This window comes from Somniosus microcephalus, unplaced genomic scaffold (genome assembly GCF_052327205.1).
Source record: "Somniosus microcephalus isolate GS21.2 unplaced genomic scaffold, FLI_Smic_1.0 unresolved_chr1, whole genome shotgun sequence".
In the NCBI taxonomy this organism is placed as follows: domain Eukaryota; kingdom Metazoa; phylum Chordata; class Chondrichthyes; order Squaliformes; family Somniosidae; genus Somniosus; species Somniosus microcephalus.
Genome location: NW_028225179.1, coordinates 151,272,451 through 151,291,868, shown reverse-complemented (window position 1 = coordinate 151,291,868; position 19,418 = coordinate 151,272,451). Strand labels below are relative to the sequence as shown.

Below are 19,418 nucleotides of genomic sequence, written 5' to 3'. Positions count from 1 at the left end.
TAAAAGTTGTTGGTTGCAGACTGTGAATGGGGGGAGGGGTCCACCGTATGCTAGTGTGACACTCTTAAGGTGGCACTGAAAATCCAACCCTAGCAGGACGGCAGCGCAAAGACGGGGCAGGACTAGCAGTTTAAATTTTTGATATTCAGTGCCCCCTACTGACAGGGTCACCACACAGTAGCCGCTGATGTCCATTGACTGGGACTTGGACGCCATAGAAATGCGATGGTGCATTGGCAGAATCGTGAGGGAGTGGCTACGTACCGTGTCGGGGTGGACGAAACTCTCTGTGCTCCCGCTGTCGATCAGGCAACTGGTGGCGCGGCCGTTTACCGCGATATCCATCATGGAGCTGGATAGATGGTGAGGGTGGCCTTGATCCAGCGTCACGGAGGCCAGTATGTGGCTTAGTGAGTCACTATAGTCATCCGCCGAGACGGTGGTCGGTTCCGGTGACGAAATGGCGGTTGAGTGCGTTGGATACGATGGCGGCGGATGCCATGCGGCCGGGGGTACACAAAATGGCGGATAAGATGGCTGCTCCCACGGCCCGCACGCTGCGCTGCTGGCTGGCTTCCCCTTGCAGGCGTTAGCGTAATGGCCTTTCTTCCCGCAGCCCGAGCAGGTAGCTGTCTTAGCTGGGCAGTGCGCTCTGGGATGTTTTAACTGGCCACAGAAATAGCATTTTTGGGCCTGGTTACTGGGCATCGAAGCAGTTCTTACCGGAGGCTGCTGTCTCGGTTGGGTCGCTGCAGCGGTTGGTGCCGGGGGCGGCGGTCCCGTGTCCCACGGTTTCGATTGCCATGTCTCGGCGCCGTTACGGGGGTATGCCTCGAGGTTTCGGTGGGCCTCCTCTAACGAGAGCGCAAGGGCAATGGCCGTCTTCAGGTCGGGTTCCTTGCTTTCTAGCAGTCTCTGCCGGGTGTGGTCTGACTGGAGGCCCCTGACGAAGGCATCACAGGCGAGTCCCTGCGCGTGCTCCACAGCCGTTACCGCTTTACAATCGCAGTCTCTGCAGAGTGCCAGTAGCGCCCGTGCAAATGCCCCTACCGATTCTCCCGGTTGCTGCCTGTGGGATCCCAAGAGGTGTCGGGCGTAAATTGTGTTCACTGGGCGCGTATATTGCCCTTTTAGTAGCTCGAGGGCCGCCACGTACGTATTAGAGTCCCGGATTAGCATATATACTTGATGGCTCACCTGGGCGGTCAAAATTTTCAGTTTGTGATCCTCCTCTGTAACCTGTGAGATTGCGAGGAAGGATTCAAAGCAGCTCAGCCAGTGTTCAAACTTGGCTGATGCACCCACATCTTGAGGGTCGAGGTCCAGGCGTGGTGGTCTGAGGGCTCTCAGCAATGTCTGCTGTATCCGTTGCTGTTGTTGCTCCTCAGGTGTCGCCATTTAACTTTTAGCTAATAAAATTGATACGCTTATCAATTACTTCATAAAAGGTGATGAGTCGAAGAAGAGATGATGAGTCGAAAGAAGAGATGAATAAGGCTTTTATTAGCTAAGAAGAGACCATGCTTCTTCGTGAGTGACTGAACAAGTCTGAACGAAACCCACACAGTGGTGGGTGGAGTCAGCTGAGGCATGCCTCCATACACAGTGCCACCCAGAGGTGGCAATATACAATACAGTGGTTTACCACACACATTAAAGAGAGTGGCCCGCTCTGATCCCGCTTATTACAAATTGTTCCTGTGCACAGGTTACAAACTCACCGAAGATGAGCGGGGACAAGGTGCCGGCAGCAAGTTCTGGGTCAGGAGTGTCCCGGTGAGAAGGAACGCGGCTGTTCAAAGTGTTGGACAGGTCAGTGGGCTCCGGAATATTTCACCACACCGGGAGTTGGTGAGAATCACTGGGATAAAGGGTTCACTTTCGGATTTATCACCGGGGATCAGTGAGCGTGAAATCCGTTATTCAGGCCCTTGAGGGCGGGTCCAGGGGGAGAATCTTCAGTTCTTCACCAGACCAGGGGCAGCAGGCGGCTGGTCTTCTTCCCTTAGGATATCATTTGGGTTTTTACAACAATCTGACAGTTTCATGTTCACTTTTACTTATGCCAGCTTTTTATTTCCATAGCTTAAAAAAAAATGAATTAAATTCTCAAACTGCCATGGTGAGATTTGAACTATCATTCTCTGGATTATTAGTCCAAACTTCTGGATTGGGAGGCCAATATCATAACCATGACATCACTGTACCCGCTTCTCTGGTACCTATTCTACAATACTCTTACCTTTTGAATGAAGTGGTCCAGAGTGATTTTGCTTTATACTCCTAACTTTCTAATACTAACCTGTGCCCCATGGTATTTGAATTGCTTCAATGAGTTTTTTCAATTTTCTTTTTAGTCCTGTAAAATGAAATTACATCACCTCAAAGTCTCCCCATTTCCAAAGGAAACAACTCCAACTTCTTCAACCTTTCCTCACAGTGTAAATTTCTGATGCCTGGAATCGTTTTTGTTGTTTCTTTCTGTACCTTCTGAAGGGCAACAATGGCCCAGAAATTTGGGTCGGGGGCCTCCCGCGGGTGTAAGCCTCCGACCTGCACTTACCTTGCGTGCCGGCCGTTGTGTTGTGGGCCCGCGTGGGATACCGATCCTGGGCCTCCTCCAACTGCCAGCGCGCAATGCTTGCGTATCCCAGGGGCGCAGTTAGTTCGAAGCGTCCCCTGGGACCGCGTGGGCCATGGAGAGCCAATGGTAGCAGGGAATGCCCATTCATAAAATTGACAGGAAGAGCTGTCAAAACTATAAATACTATAAGCCCCAAAACATAACTAAAACTTCAAATAATTTTTTTTTTAAATCACATTTTTAAAATAACTATAAATTACATAAAATAATAATTTTAAACAATAATTTATTAAAAAAAAATTAATTACATTTTCTAATGGGGCTAAAAATAAACATACCTTTCTTTTAAAGTATTTAAAAATAATTAACCTGTGGAAAAAATGTTTTAATTTTAATTAATTCACCACTTACCTTGTTAAAAGCAGGCCTTGTGCCTGCTTTATAAAAGTGTAACTCCTGGAGACTTACCCTCCTGGAGAAACCTGCAAAAAAACCGTAAGTTCCAGGCACACGCACCGCCTCTCCGGCGCACACGTTCGACCTCTGAAACCCTTCCTTTAAGGGAACGGAAGTTCCAGATTCCCGCGCATGCGCAGTGCATGCACGAAACCGGCACTTTCGTTGGGTCTACCCGTGAGTACCCAGCGCGTACTCACCCGTGGAGACCCGAATTTCTGGGCCAATATCCTTATAGTTAGGTTATCAACCTTTTTCCTGCAGTTTAAAACAATGATGATGGTTTCACAGCTTTATCCACTGTAATACTCCTGGACCTCTTTCTCGTTCAGTGTTTCTCTGCAATATTTATGAGAATCATCTTGCTGAGGAATGTGCCTACTTTTCTAAAACTAGGAAGTTTGTAAATTGTATAACTTTTTAAATAGAATAGTTAGAAAAAAACGAACTTCAAAAACATGGGCAAGGCACAAGTAACAAATGTCAACCCTGAAATTATGCAGTGGGATATTGTCGTACAAATGTTTAAGGTGTTTGCTTGAAATTCCACTCTCCATTATTTGACTAGAAGTGTTAACTGACTTATTTTAAATGGGTTACGCCTCAGTTATAAGAGCAGAGAACGGAATTCAAAGAGTGCACTAATACACTTAATTTCAGTGCTGCAGCAATGCCTCTTAAGAAATATAACAAGAAATTATCTTTTCAGGTGAAAAACCAATCAGTTCTTCACAAAGATGAAAGGAAGATGCTTCAGTTTTGTGTTCCTACTTGGTCTCCATCCTGTAATGTTGGGTAAGGAATGGAATGGTTAATGTCAATCTTACTGACACCTAGGGCAGGACTTTGCCAATGGGGAGCTTTTGGAGGTGGGACTCCCACTTGTCGGTTTCCGTCCCGCCTCCATCAACTTCTGGCCAACCCACACTATTTTCCCTATATTGACCTTGTTAAGCCCGCCCAGCGGGCTTAGCAGGCCAATTAAGGGAAAGCCAGTTACAGAGAACGTCAACGTATGACGTTTCAGAATTGTCATCGTTTGACAGCTCTGTGAAGCTGTCAAACACTGACATTCTCTGTAGTTTGATGAGTTCTTGAATTCAAAACACATCAAACCTCTTTATTTAGCAGAAATTAGATGGTTGCTGCATTGGAGAATGCAACGGCCATCTGTCATCTCTGCTGTGGAGGTGCGAGACTCTCCGCATACCCACCGATTGAAGTCTGCAGGAAGAAACGAAGGTAAGTAAACATTTACTAAAATTTTCCACTTACCTCACATACTCACCTTTCCACACTTGCACCCATCACTTACCTTCACAGCACACTTTTGCATCCCACTGACCCCCGTAGACCCTCTGCTCGCCTCAGTGACCCTGGCGGGGTTAGGAGCCTTTGGTAAGCCTGCACTTGTGTGGGTAAAATGGGGATAATCCTTTTATCTGCCCGTTAACTACCTGTTAACAGGCAGATAAGTGGCAGTAATCCCCTTCCTGCCTCCAAGGAGATGGGACCCAGCGTGGGTCGGCTACCCGCCTCCTGGCAAGATGACATGGGGCGGGTTGGGCACCTGCCCCCTGATTCTGCCATTTTCCCAGCAGTCCCACCTCCATACCCGCCTCCCCATGGGTGGCAAGATCGAGCCCCTTGTTTTGAAACAAGTGTATCGTCATCCGTTTAGCTCATTTATAGTATGAGTTTCCACAAACAGGAAAAGGCCATCAGGCCCAAACAAGGGCCTTTTTTCATGGATGAAACCCACCTACCCCTCTTCCTATGCATCCCTCACTCTAATCCCTCTCCAGAAATGTCTCTTGAAGCCATTATACAGTCTGCTTCAATGGCGTTCACTAGCTTCTTCTTACACAACTCTATGTGGAGTGAGTTATTAGGGAAGGCCATGACAACGGGTATACACACACAACACCTGAGCTTGTCCTTTCTCTTTGTAGATGCTGATGGACCTGCTGAGTATTTCCAGCATGTTCTGTTGTTTCAGATTTCCATCATTTGTAGTTTTTCTTTCTTCTCATTATTGCCCTGGCTCTCTTACTCCAAGGGTGAAAAAAGTTCCACCTGCCTTTCCTTGTACTCCTAAATCCACATTTCTGTCCTGAGCATTAAAGTCTTCAGTATGTTGAACGATTTAATCAGGAACAACCAGTTTGAAAATTCCCTTCATAATCTTGAACACTTCAGTTAAATGACCCAATTTCTCCTCTTTTCCAGAGAAAACAAACCCAACAATGTAGGCAAATGTGGCAGCCGATTTGTACACAGTAAGGTCACAGAAACAGTAAATGTGTTAATTGACCAGATAATCTGTTCTTGGTGTGAGTTGAGGGAGGAATGTTGGGCAGGACACTGGGAGAATTCACGATTCTTCTTTAAATAGTGTTACGGGATCCTTTACACCCACCAACAGGCAGACAGACTGGGCTTCGGTTTAATGTCTCATCAAAAAGGCAGCAGCTCCAACAATACAACACTCCCTGAGTACTGCACTGAAGTGTCAGCTCAAGTACTGAAGTCAGCCTCGAATGTAGCAAAAATCAGCTTAAAAGTGGGTTTAAAAAATCGTGAAGAAAATTGAAGTGTATACGGAGAAGCTGTTTGTTCAGAATTAGGAGCTGAACTGAGGAACGCTATTAATCTGGAAACAAGTCAGCTGAATGTCTCATTCAGTCAAAAAGTCTGCTTGGAATACCAGTAATGGAGCTGAATATACTGCTTCTTGTGCCTGGGAATTGCTTCAGAGTCAGTGCCACCACCTGGAATTTCTTCCATGTTAAGTAGAAGTGTAAACACTAACTGAGTTACCCAGAAATCGCTGGAGTAGGGTTGTTGCATTAGGTGATGAGAAAATCGTGACTTGCTGCTTTCCCCCGGTGCAAATCATTTAGCAGTTTCATGCTGCCTGAAACTGCCAGGATCCTATTCATGATTCATTTCTTCTTGTTACTCATAAATGGCTACTAAAATTACGAAAGATTTAAACAATCTCTCGCCGCCTTCCCAGCTTCCTCAAACCCAAATATCCTAAGAGAGGGAGTTTAACTAACTTCCACCATAGTACCATTCTACCTGAGTACAATTCTGAGATTGATGGTCAGAATACCCTTTTATCACCCCTACCTATTTATATACACTGTATTTAGTGAGCCAGTAAATGTGTAGATAATACAAGAGGGAACAGTTATTGTTTTTATAATGTTCTGTCCCTTTTTTTGCAATTATTGCAAATTTATTTTCCAGATTAATGATTTTTGGAAGAATTAGTCACACTAAAAATTGAATTTTATTTGTTTCCTTTGAAATATCTCCCTGAAGTTTAAATCTGTTCCTACAGTAAGAGTGCTGACGCTGTTTAAAATGTTATATTTTACCAGAGAGATTCCGTGTGCTTGTACCAGACGATCCCATCATAGTCACTGTAGATGAAGATGTTGTATTAGAGTGCCAACTGGAACCAGATATATCTCTGGATAACCTGGAGGTTCGATGGTCGACATCAGACTCTGCTTCGCCAGTACATTTATACATTGGTGGACAGGATCGACCTGATGTGCAGGACAAAGCTTATCAAGGGAGGACGGAACTTTTTAAAGATGAGTTTCCCCGTGGAAATGCCTCTCTCAAACTGAGGAAGATAAGAGCATCAGATGAAGGGAGCTACACGTGTTTCATTGACTCCAAAACATACCATGCGGAAGCAGTGATAGATCTACGAGTTGGAGGTTAGTCCCTCTAGTTGGAAACTACTAATGGGTGATGGGTATGCAGCACAATATTCAAATTTCAGCATCTTTTTAAATCATGAATGACAATTAGAAAGCTCCATGTTATTTGAAAATGAAAACCAAGAACAATTTACTGGAAAATTCACGATTTTTTCTAATAATTCAAACTGCTATCTTTGGCACAGACTGGAAATATATACCACTCTTCAATTAAAATAAGGTCATGTCCCCTCGTGTAGAGACAACACAGGGAAGTGGGAGGTGTAATTGGACACCACTCACCCAGTATTCTGCCAGGATTTTGATCACGCTCCAGGCAGGCAGTGACGACTTCAAACTCTGCTCGACTATGCAGAGATACCAATGTCTAGAGGCACTGCAGGCATAATCCTTCAGAGTTCAGACAGCGCATATGCTATCATTCGAGAGTTCAGACAATGCACAGCGCTAACACTCCCGAGTTCAGACAACACCAGGCCTACACAGCAATTCACTTGTGAGCCCATTCAAATATAAACCCCATGAACTGGCATGATGTCACCAGTGGAAACCTTTTGCCCATGTACAGAGAAAGATATCAGGTGGCCCGGTGCATATACAGAAGGGTAATGTCATTGGGTCGACAGAAAACCAGAAGTATTCACACTGTGTCGCTAATCACTCCGTTAATATAATTCAGTTGCACAGTTCATATTTTAAATATAATGGGGTGGAAATTCATGGGCCTTGTATGGCATTTCTGAGGCCTCTCTGCCTCATTTTGCAGACAATGCAAAATTCCAGTGGAAAGGGGGAAGGTGCTTTGTGTGTCCACAAGTTACTGGTGCCAACTTTGAAGAGGTGATGCTAGAAATCCCTGATATGCCTATCAATTAGTCCAATAAAAGGCGACGAGTTAAGAACGTAACTGAAGGTTTTTATTGGCTAAATAACAGAGCCCACCCTCGTGGGTGATCCGATCCAACAGGGAGGAATACTAGCCAGTCAGCTACCTTTATACCTGGGCAGGTAATGGGCGGAGTCGGAGGTGGTCAGCCCAGGTATAACAGTGCGACAAGAGGCGACCTCGTGTAGTGATGTGACAGTGAGAACAGTGAGAACAATATACAGTGATAACTATAACAGTGGTTTACCACATTCACCCCTTGTTTAGATTAGAGTCCGGCGGGGTGAAGTGTATTACCAGCTCTGGTATGTCAGTCTGTCCGGAGGCTTCGTTAGCCTCTCCGATCATCGCAGCGGCGGTGTTACATTATCCGGTGTTAAAGCTGGTGTCTGCGTAGTCGGCAAAGGCTCGTGGGGTTCCGGCATGCCGTCTACCTCGGCTGGACTCGGGGGGTTGGGAGGGGGGGGTGAGGGTGCGAGGTCTCGTAAGGAGACAGTGTCCTCCCGTCCGTCTGGGTAAGCCACATAGGCGTACTGGGGGTTGGCGTGCAGGAGGTTCACCTTCTCGACCAGGGGGTCCGTTTTATGGGCCCTCACGTGCTTTCGCAGCAAGACGGGTCCCGGAGAGGTCAGCCAGGTTGGTAGGGTGGTTCCCGTAGTCGACTTCCTGGGGAAGACAAACATTCGAGCATGGGGGGTGGTGTTAATGGCAGTGCAAAGTAGTGACCGGATGGAGTGCAGCGCAATCGGGAGGACCTCTTGCCAGCGGGAGGTTGGGAGGCCCTTAGACTTTAAGGCTAAGAGGGTGGCCTTCCATACCGTCGCGTTCTCTCTTTCCACCTGGCCGTTCCCTCGGGGGTTGTAGCTGGTGGTCCTGCTTGCTGCAATACCCCTCTCCAATAGGAACTGACGGAGTTCCTCGCTCATGAAGGAGGCGCCCCGGTCACTATGTATATAGTTCGGGAACCCGAACAAGGCGAAGAGTTTGTTCAGGCATTTAATGACCGTGTTACTGGTCATGTCTGGGCAGGGGAAGGCAAAGGGGAAACGGGAGTACTCATCAACGATGTTGAGGAAGTACACATTACGGTCGGATGATGGTAGGGGCCCCTTGAAGTCGATGCTCAGACGCTCGAAGGGGCGGGTGGCCTTGATCAGGCTTGCTCTGTCCGGCTTATAGAAGTGCGGTTTGCACTCAGCACAGATCTGGCAGTTCCTGGTCATGGTCCTGACCTCCTCGATGGAGTATGGCAGGTTGCGGGCCTTAATGAAATGGTAGAGTCTGGTGACTCCGGGGTGGCAGAGGTCATTGTGGAGGGTCTGAAGTCTATCACTTTGCGCGCTGGCGCATGTAATGCGTGAAAGAGCATCAGGGGGGTCGTTCAGTTTACCGGGCCGGTACAAGATCTCATAATCATAGGTGGAAAGCTCGATTCTCCACCTCAAGATTTTGTCGTTCTTGATCTTGCCCCTCAGCTTGTTATTAAACATGAAGGCAACCGAGCGTTGGTCGGTGAGGAGGGTAAATCGTTTGCCTGCCAAGTAGTGCCTCCAGCGCCGTACTGCCTCCACAATTGCCTGGGCTTCCTTCTCGACCGACGAGTGTCGGGTCTCGGGGCCCTGTAGGGTCCTTGAGAAGAAGGCTACCGGCCTACCCTCCTGGTTAAGGGTAGCGGCTAGGGCGAAGTCGGATGCATCGCTCTCCACTTGGAAGGGGATTGACTCATCCACTGCGTGCATTGTGGCCTTGGCTATGTCTCCCTTAATGAGGGAGAAGGCCGCGCACGCCTCTTCCGTGAGGGGGAAGGATGTGGTTTTCAGGAGGGGTCTGGCTTTGTCCGCATAATTGGGTACCCATTGGGCATAGTAGGCGAAAAGCCCCAGGGTTCTCCTAAGTGCTTTTGGACAGTGGGGGAGGGGTAGCTCCATGAGGGGGCGCATTCTTTCGGGGTCGGGGCCGATGACTCCGTTCTCTACTACACAGCCAAGGATGGCAAGGCGCGCTGTGTTAAACACGCATTTCTCCTTATTGTAGGTGAGGTTCAGCCGTTGGGCCGTACGGAGGAATTTCTCCAGATTCACGTCATGGTCCTGCCGGTTGCGGCCGCAGATGGTGATGTTATCGAGATAGGGGAAAGTGGCCTGTAGTCCGTTCTGGTCAACCATCCGGTCCATCTCCCGTTGGAAAACCGAGACCCCGTTGGTGACACCAAAGGGGACCCTAAGGAATTGGTAGAGGCGGCCATTCGCCTCGAAGGCGGTGTACTGGCTGTCCTCCGGGCTGATGGGGAGTTGGTGGTAGGCCGACTTGAGGTCGATGGTCGAGAATACGCGGTATTGTGCAATCTCATTGACCATGTCCGATATGCGGGGGAGGGGGTATGCGTCCAGCTGGGTGTATCTGTTTATGGTCTGGCTGTAGTCGATAACCAGGCGATTTTTGTCGCCGGTCTTGACTACCACCACCTGGGCACGCCAGGGGCTGCTGCTCCCCTCAATAATGCCCTCTTTCAGGAGTCGCTGCACCTCAGAGCTAATGAAGGCTCTGTCCCCAGCGCTGTACCGCCTGCTCTTAGTAGCGACAGGTTTGCAGTCGGGGGTGAGGTTAGCGAACAGGGAAGGTGGCGGTACCTTGAGGGTGGATAGGCTGCAGGTGTTACGCGGTGGGCGGTTTAACTTTCGCTGGTTGTCGACTGTGAGTGGGGGGAGGGGTCCACCGTATGCTAGGGTTACACTTTGGAGGTGGGATTGGAAGTCCAGCCCTAGTATGACGGCAGCGCACAGCTGGGGGAGTACGAGGAGTTTAAAATTTTTATACTCTGTCCCTTTAACCGACAATGTCACGACACAGTAGCCGCTGATGTCTGTGGCGTGCGACCTCGATGCCATCGAGATGCGGCTGCGCGTTGGCAGGACGGGGAGGGAGTAGTGGCTCACTGTGTCTGGGTGGATGAAGCTCTCCGTGCTTCCGCTGTCGAACAGGCAGGTCGTGGCGTGGCCGTTGACTTTGATGTCCATCATTGAGCTGGCCAGGTGGTGCGGGCGGGCTTGATCCAGGGTCACGGAAGCTAGGGTGTAGATGAGCGCGTCGTTGTCATGACAAGATGGCGGCGAAGATGGCGGCCCCCGTAGTTCACATGAGGCTCTGTTTAAATCGTTTGCCCCGCACAAAGATGGCCGCCCCTGCTGTTCCCATGAGGCTCTGCAGGCTTCGGCTGCCCCGCACAAAGATGGCCGCCCCTGGTTTTCCCATGAGGCTCTGCAGGCTTCGGCTGCCCCGCACAAAGATGGCCGCCCCTGGTTTTCCCATGAGGCTCTGCAGGCTTCGGCTGCCCCGCACAAAGATGGCCGCCCCCAGGGTTCGCATGAGGCACTGCTGGCTTCTGAGGATTTGCTTCTGCAGGCCTTGGAGAAGTGGCCTTTCTTGAGGCAGGTTTTGCAGGTCGAGTTTTTGGCTGGGCAGCGCGACCTCGGATGCTTCTCCTGGCCGCAAAAGAAGCAGCCAGCGGCCCGATCGGGGTTGCCTGATGTCGGGGCCGGTACCGGGGCTAGCGGGCCCGGTTGGATCCGTGATGCAGACGCTGAGGTAGGTCCCGGGGGCAGCGCTGTGAAGGGTGGTGGGGTGGGGGTCGGGCCCGAGTCCCAGGGTCGCGAATAGTACCTGGCAAACGCTTCCTGGTCTTGCTGGGTGGCCTCTAGGGTGAGGGCGAGGGCTTCGGCCTTGTCCAGGTCTATGTCCTTAGCTTCAAGCAGTCTTTGCCGTGTGTAGTCGGAACGTAGGCCTCTCACCAAGGCGTCGCGGACATTGTCTTCCATGTTCGCAGTAGCCGTCACCGCTTTAAAGTCACAGTTCCTGCCGAGTTGTCTCAGCGCTCGTGAAAATTCAGCTATCGATTCTCCTGGCTGTTGCTGGCGAGATCTTAAGAGATGCCTAGTGTACATGTAGTTTACCGGGCTCCGGTACTGCTGTTTCAGTAGGTTGATGGCGTCGTCGTACGTAGTCATGTCCTGGATGAGTGTATATACTCTCGGGCTCGCTTGGGCTTTCAGGACTCTTAGTTTGGATCTCTGAGGGACGACGGCTTCCTCCAGGTACGATTCGAAGCAGTCCAGCCAGTGTTTGAAGTCGTTGGCTGAGTTTGGTGCCTGTGGGTTTAGATCCAGGTATGGTGGTTTCAAGGCTTGCAGCCAAGCCGGCTGGTGTGGCCCGTTGTCTGGAGGCTGCTGTTGCTGTGCTGCTGGGTGAGCTCCTTGCTGTTGCTGTTCATTATCAGACATCTTTAAAATTTAGTCAATAAAATTGATATGCCTATCAATTAGTCCAATAAAAGGCGACGAGTTAAGAACGTAACTGAAGGTTTTTATTGGCTAAATAACAGAGCCCACCCTCGTGGGTGATCCGATCCAACAGGGAGGAATACTAGCCAGTCAGCTACCTTTATACCTGGGCAGGTAATGGGCGGAGTCGGAGGTGGTCAGCCCAGGTATAACAGTGCGACAAGAGGCGACCTCGTGTAGTGATGTGACAGTGAGAACAGTGAGAACAATATACAGTGATAACTATAACAGTGGTTTACCACAATCCCTATACTTCCTCTTGACTTACACCCCATGTAAAGTAAACCTCCATGACATAGGCATACGTCTTTGCCAGGACAATATCCTGGCCAAAGTGTGGCCCACAATGCCGGTTTTCTATCGGTATTTGATTGTGGACAATCGACAATGTGGAAAATTGCCCAGGTATGTCCTGTCCACAAAAGCAGGACAAATCCAACCTGGCCAATTACTACCCTATCAGCCTACTTCCAATCATCAGTAAACTGATGGAAGGAGTCGTCAACATGAATTCCACAGGTGAAATGAGAGTGAGTATCATATCATAGAAATTTACAGCACAGAAGGAGGCTATTTGGCTTCTCTTGTGCGCGCCAGCCTACAAAGAGCTATCCACACTTATCCCACTTTTCAGCACTTGGTCCGTAGCCTTGTAGGTCATGGCACTTCAGGTGTATATCCAAGTACTTTTAAAATGTGATGTGGGTTTCTGCCTCTACCACCCTTTCAGATAGTGAGTTCCAGACCCCCACCACCCTCTGGGTGAAAAAAATTCTCCTCAAATCCCCTCCAAACCTCCTACCAATTACTTTAAACCTATGCCCCTTGGTTATTGACCCTTCTGCTAAGGGAAAAACTTCCTTCCTATCCACTCTGTCTAGGCCTCTCATAATTTTATACAGCTCAATTAGGTCTCCCCTCAGCCTCCTCTGTTCCAAAGAAAATTACCCCAGTCTATCCAATCTTTCCTCATAGCTAAAATTCCCCAGCCCAGGCAATATCCTCGTAAATTTCCTCTGCCCCCTGTCTGGTGCAATCACATCCTTCCTGTAACGCGGTGACCAGAACTGCATGCAATATTCTAGCTGCGGCCTAACTAATGTTTTATACAGTTCAAGCATAACCTCCCCACTCTTGCCTTTATTAGCTGAGGCATAGAATATAAGTATCCCGTATGCCTTCTTAACCACCTTATCTACCTGTCCTGCTACCTTCAGGGATCTGTGGGCATGGACTTCAAGGTCCCTCTGATCCTCTGCGCTTCTCAGTGTCCCACCATTTATAGTTTATTCCCTTGCCTTGTTAGCCCTCCCCAAATGCATTACCTCGCACTTGTCTGGATTGAATTCCATTTGCCACTGTTTATCCACCTGACCAGTCCATTGATATCTTCCTGCAGTCTGCAGATTTCTTCTTCATTATCCACTGCACAGCCAATTTTTGTATCATCTGTAAACTTCTTAATCATATTTCCTACATTCAAGTCCAAATCACATATATACATACCACAAAAAGCAAAGGACTCAGTACTGAGCCCTGCGGAACCTCACTGGAAACAGCCTTCCAGTCACAAAACACCCGTCGACCATTACCCTTTGTTTCCTGCCTCTGAGACAGTTTTGGATCCAACTTGCCACTTAGCCTTGGATCCCATGGGCTTTTACTTTCGTGACCTGTCTGCCATGTGGGACCTTATCAAAAACTTTGCTAAAATCCTTATAGACTGCATCAAAAGCACTACCCTCATCAACCCTCCTTGTTACCTCCTCAAAAAATTCAATCAAGTTAGTCAGTCAATACCTTCCCTGAACAAATCCATGCTGACTGTCCCTGATTAATCCGTGTCTTTCTATATAAAGATTTATCCTGTCCCTCAGAATTTTTTCCAATAATTTTCCCACCACCAAGGTTAGGCTGACTGGCCTATAATTACTCGGTCTATCCCTTTTCTCCCTTTTTAAACAACGGTACCACGTTAGCAGTCCTCCAGTCCTCTGACACCACACCGTAGCCAGAGAGGATTGGAAAATGATGGTCAGAGCCTCTGCTAGTTCCTCTCTTACTTCTCTTAACAGTCTGGGATACATTTCATCCGGGCCTGGGATTTATCCACTTTCAAAGATGCTAAACCCCTTAATACTTCCTCTTTCACTGTTTATTTCATCTAATATTTCACATTCCTCCTCCCTGATTGCAATGTCTGCATCGTCCCTCTCTTTTGTGAGAACTGATGCAATGTATTCATTAAGAACCATACCCATGTCTTCAGTCTCCACACACAGGTTACCTTTATGGTCCCTAATAGGCCCTACTCTTACTTTAAGAACATAAGAAATAGGAGCAGGAGTAGGCCATTTGGCCCTTCGAGCTTGCTCCGCCATTCAATGAGATCATGGCTGATCTTCTGCCTCAGTTCCATTCACCGGCCCTATCGCCATATCCCTTGATGCCCTTACTAGTCAGAAATCTATCGACTTCTGTTTTGAATATACCCAATGACTGAGCCTCCACAACCCTCTGGGGTAGAGAATTCCAAAGATTCACCACCCGCTGTGTGAAGAAATTTCTTCTCATCTCAGTCCTGAATGGCCTACCCTTTATCCTGAGACTGTGGCCCTTGGTTCTAGACTCCCCAGCCAAGGGAAACATTCTCCCAGCATCCACCCTATCAAGCCCTGTAATAATTTTGTATGCTTCAATAAGATCCCTGATGTGCCTCAATAATTCCGAGACTCGAAGGTAGCAGAACAAAACAAGGCTTTTATTAACTTAGAACGAAACACGTAAGCGAGAGTATTGAACGCAGCAACAGCCCGTGGCGTGCCCAAGTGGTAGTGGTAAGGGGTAGCGAGAAGAAACGGATGGTGATCGACTATAGTCAAACGATCAACAGGTACACCCTACTAGACGCCTACCCGCTACCCCGCATATCAGAAATGGTGAACCAAATCGCCCAATACCGGGTGTTCTCCACCATCGACCTCAAGTCAGCGTACCACCAGCTCCCTATCAGACCAGAGGACCGCCCGTACACCGCCTTCGAGGCGAACGGACGCCTCTACCAATTCCTCAGAGTCCCCTTTGGGGTGACGAATGGGGTCTCGGTCTTCCAGAGGGAGATGGACCGCATGGTCGATGACCACCACTTGCAGGCAACCTTCCCCTACCTCGACAACGTCACCATCTGCGGTCACAACCAGCAGGATCACGACTCGAACCTCGAGAGGTTCCTGAAAACCGCACAAAAACTCAACCTCACCTACAACGAGGACAAGTGCGTTTACAACACCACGCGCCTCTGCATACTAGGCAGCGTGGTGGAGAATGGGGAAATCGGACCAGACCCCGACCGATTGCGCCCCCTACCGGAGCTGCCCCTGCCCAACACTCCCAAAGCCCTGAAAAGATGCCTGGGGTTATTTTCTTATTATTCCCAATGGGTCCCCAACTACTCCGACAAAGCCCGCCCCCTCTTGAAAGCATCCTCTTTCCCGCTCTCTGCTGAGGCCCACGCCGCCTTCAAAAGCATTAAGCAGGATATTGAGCGGGCCACGCTACAGGCAGTGGACGAGAACACTCCATTTCAAGTGGAAAGTGATGCGTCTGACTTCGCCTTGGCGGCCACCCTCAACCAGGCGGGGCGACCCGTAGCTTTCTTCTCGAGGACCCTCCAAGGGCCCGAGATCAGACACTCCTCCGTGGAAAAGGAGGCCCAAGCCATCGTGGAGGCAGTGCGCCACTGGCGCCACTACCTAGCCGGCAAACGCTTCACCCTACTTACCGACCAGCGGTCGGTAGCGTTTATGTTCAATAATAAACAGAGGGGGAAGATTAAAAATGATAAGATTCTTAGGTGGCGGATCGAGCTCTCCACCTTCGAGTACGACATCATTTACCGGCCAGGGGCCCTTAACGAATCCCCTGACGCCCTCTCACGAGGGATGTGTGCCAGCGCCACCGGGGATCGGCTACAGACCCTCCACAACGACCTCTGCCACCCAGGGGTCACGCGGCTGTTCCACTTCATAAAGTCCCGTAACTTACCCTACTCGATTGAGGAAGTTCGGTCCCTGACCAGGAACTGCCGCACTTGTGCTGAGTGCAAGCCTCGGTTCTACCGCCCAGATAGAGCCCACTTAATCAAAGCTACACGGCCCTTTGAGCGGCTCAGCTTAGATTTCAAGGGCCCCCTCCCGTCCGTCGACCGCAATGTTTACTTCCTGAACATTGTGGACGAATACTCCCGGTTCCCATTCGCCTTCCCCTGCCCAGACATGACCAGCGCCACGGTCATTAAATGCCTCAACAGCCTGTTCTGCCTGTTCGGTATGCCGTGCTACATCCATACGGATAGGGGGGCGTCTTTCATGAGTGAAGAGCTACGCCAGTACATGCTGTCCAGGGGGATCGCCACGAGCCGTACCACCAGCTACAACCCCTGGGGTAACGGCCAAGTGGAGCGAGAGAACGGGACAGTATGGAAAGCAGTCACTCTAGCTCTAAGGACCAAGGGCCTCCCTATCTCCTGCTGGCAGGAAGTCCTCTCGGATGTGCTCCATTCGATACGGTCGCTATTGTGTATGGCCACTAATACCACGCCTCATGAACGAATGTTTGTCTTTCCCCGGAAATCCACCTCAGGCGTATCCATGCCGTCATGGCTCTCCCCCCCAGGTCCGGTACTCGTGCGAAGGCATGTGAGGGGCCACAAGACGGACCCTCTCATGGAGCCAGTACACCTACTCCACGCCAACCCCCAATACGCATATGTCCGGCACGCCGACGGAAGGGAGGACACCGTGTCCATAAAAGACGTCGCCCCAGCCGGCATCGACAACAACCACGGCAATAGCGGCAACGACGATCACAGCAACTCTTACCCACCCACTACTCTTTCATCACCCCCGGAAGAACACCGACCAACGGCACCCCCACCAACTACCCCTTCAACAACCCTGGCGGCACCCCCGGCAGAGACCCAGGAGGCTACCGGGGACACCCAGCCGACACCCGCGGCACCGCAACAGCCACGTCGGTCGCAGAGGACTATCAAACCCCCGAACAGACTAAATCTATAGAAGGGGTGAATGTGATGAAATATTTCCGTTCATCACTGCCTGTGACTGAGATCGGTTTCAGTGTCATTTCCCTTCCCCCAGACCTCATTGTATTGTGTACTGGAATGTGCTGTATTGTATGCTGGAATGTGCTCTTTCAGGAGCCTGTTTCGTTCTAAGTTAATAAAATTGATGTGCCTCAGTAATTCCGAGACTCGAAGGTAGCAGAACAAAACAAGGCTTTTATTAACTTAGAACGAAACACGTAAGCGAGAGAGATGTCGTCCTTCTGGAGATTGGGGCTAGACTGAAGCTAGCTTACAAACGGGGCCAGGTATGGGCGGAGCCCTACACACAGCACATTCCAGTATACAATACAGCACATTCCAGTACACAATACAATGAGGTCTGGGGGAAGGGAAATGACACTGAAACCGATCTCAGTCACAGGCAGTGATGAATGGAAATATTTCATCACAATCCCCTCTCATTCTTCTGAATTCAAGAGAATACAGGCCTAGTTTACTCAATCTCTTCTCATACGACAGTCCCGCCATCCCAGGAATCAATCTCATGAACCTTCGTTGCACTCCTTCTATGGCAAGTATATCCTTCATTAGGTAAGGAGACCAAAATTGTACACAGTACGCCAGGTGTGGTTATCCTCTTGCTCTTAATGTATTTATAAAACATCTTTGGATTTTCCTTGATTTTACTTGCCAATACTTTTTCATGCCCTCTCTTGTCTTTCCTAATTTGCTTTTTAATTTCCCCCCTGCACTTTCTATACCCCTCTCGGGTTTCTGCAATATTGAGCCCTCGGTATCTGTCATAAGCATCCCTTTTTTTTCTTTATCCTACCCTGTATGCCTCTTTGACATCCAGGGAGTTCTAGATTTGTTAGTCCCACCCTTTTTCTTTAAGGGAACATACTTGCTCTGAACCCTCACTATCTCCTCCTTGAATGCCTCCCACTGCTCTGACACTGATTTACCTTCAAGTTTCTGTCTCCAGTCCACTTTGACTAAATTGCATCTTACCGTAGTAAAATTAGCTTTTCCCCAATCGAGAACTTTGATTTTTATTTGAGAAAAGAAAATACAACACAACAGTAACACTCTAATAAAATGGGGAAAAAACTTCGACATACACGAGGGAAAAATTGCAGTAGACAAATCTCTCACCCCTCCCAATCCCACCTTACTAGCTAAGTTAGGCTCTGAAGGACCAGGGATAATGTTCACCAAAATGACTCCTTGACAGTTGAGCTGGTTCGCGATTTCGGGGTTCACTAGATGTGTCAGTTGGGGCCTGCCGTACCCCGGTAGAGGACTTCACCTGCGTAGCTGGTCAGTCTTCGCGAGTCCGCTGATGCGGTAGGGTGCGTATTGGATTTATCAGGTGAGTACCCAATTTTCTTTGGCTAGAAATAGGGCCTAGAGTCTTTTTGGATAAAATCTTACCCGGGGTGAGTCAGGATAGATTGTAGAGTGGAAAAACTTGCGGATCTTCGGTTTCTTCCGAGTTGGTTTTTTGTTGGTCGCGGTGGCCCAATATTACCCGGTTGGCTGTGGGTAACATTCGGTTGGTTGTTTCGTGGGGCCCTTGATGTCGTGAGGTGTCCATTGGTGTGTTACTTCTTCGAGAGAGAACTGCTTCAAGATGTTTGCTCCTCGACCTCGATGTTGCTCGGCGATGGCTCTCCTTGAACTTGGAACTGTTGCTGTTTCCTGTGTGATGTTCCTGTACTGTCCTGTGAACTCCGCCTTGCTGAACTTGAACGTACCTTGAGATGAATACCCCTTTAACTGTTGAATAGGCCCCCAATTGTACAAAACGAGGCCTGCTAATCTGCGCGCCAAATCTGTTCAGGTCTTTTGTTAGATTTTGGCGGGTTCGTTAATATTAAGTTGTGTAAATTGTTTAAGCGGTTTCCTGAGTTGTTGGAGTCGTTAAAAATGTGAGAAGTAGTTTCGGGATGGTTTTACTGAGCTGTTGAGCTCTTATCTAATTGTAGTGAATTGTCCTCAAGCTTTGAGTTTCCTGTGGGGCCTGAGATTCTTTGTAGGTTGGCTAAACGATTTGTTTTATGCATGTTTTTGGATGGGTCTTGTGAGGCGGTTCTTCCGTGGAGCTATTGTTAGCATGTAAATCTCTTGATAGGGGCTGAGTTACGTTTTACAGTTCCCCCAGACAGTTTGATTACCTTGAATACTCAAACTGGCTACTACATAGGTAGATCCCAAATTCTTTGTTGCAGCCTTTTTCCCAAAACATGCCTGAACATGTTCTTTTAAAATGCCAAGTCTGATTTCTGATCTTGAATCTCCTTGTTGGGCCCTTTATCCACCTGAAGTT

General features: G+C 49.0%; 1 protein-coding gene across 1 annotated transcript in view; it reads left to right on the top strand.

Annotated features, from left to right (window-relative positions):
- Positions 1-1,635: 1,635 nt before the first annotated feature.
- Positions 1,636-19,418, top strand: part of LOC147096256 (butyrophilin subfamily 1 member A1-like) — a 56,928-nt gene continuing 39,145 nt past the window's right edge. Inside the window, exons 1-3 of the mRNA XM_085975112.1 lie at positions 1,636-1,812; positions 3,750-3,835; positions 6,430-6,777. Of these exons, the coding sequence (XP_085831238.1) occupies positions 3,778-3,835; positions 6,430-6,777 (406 nt within the window). The 5' untranslated portion in view covers positions 1,636-1,812; positions 3,750-3,777. The remainder of the gene's footprint in view (positions 1,813-3,749; positions 3,836-6,429; positions 6,778-19,418) is intronic.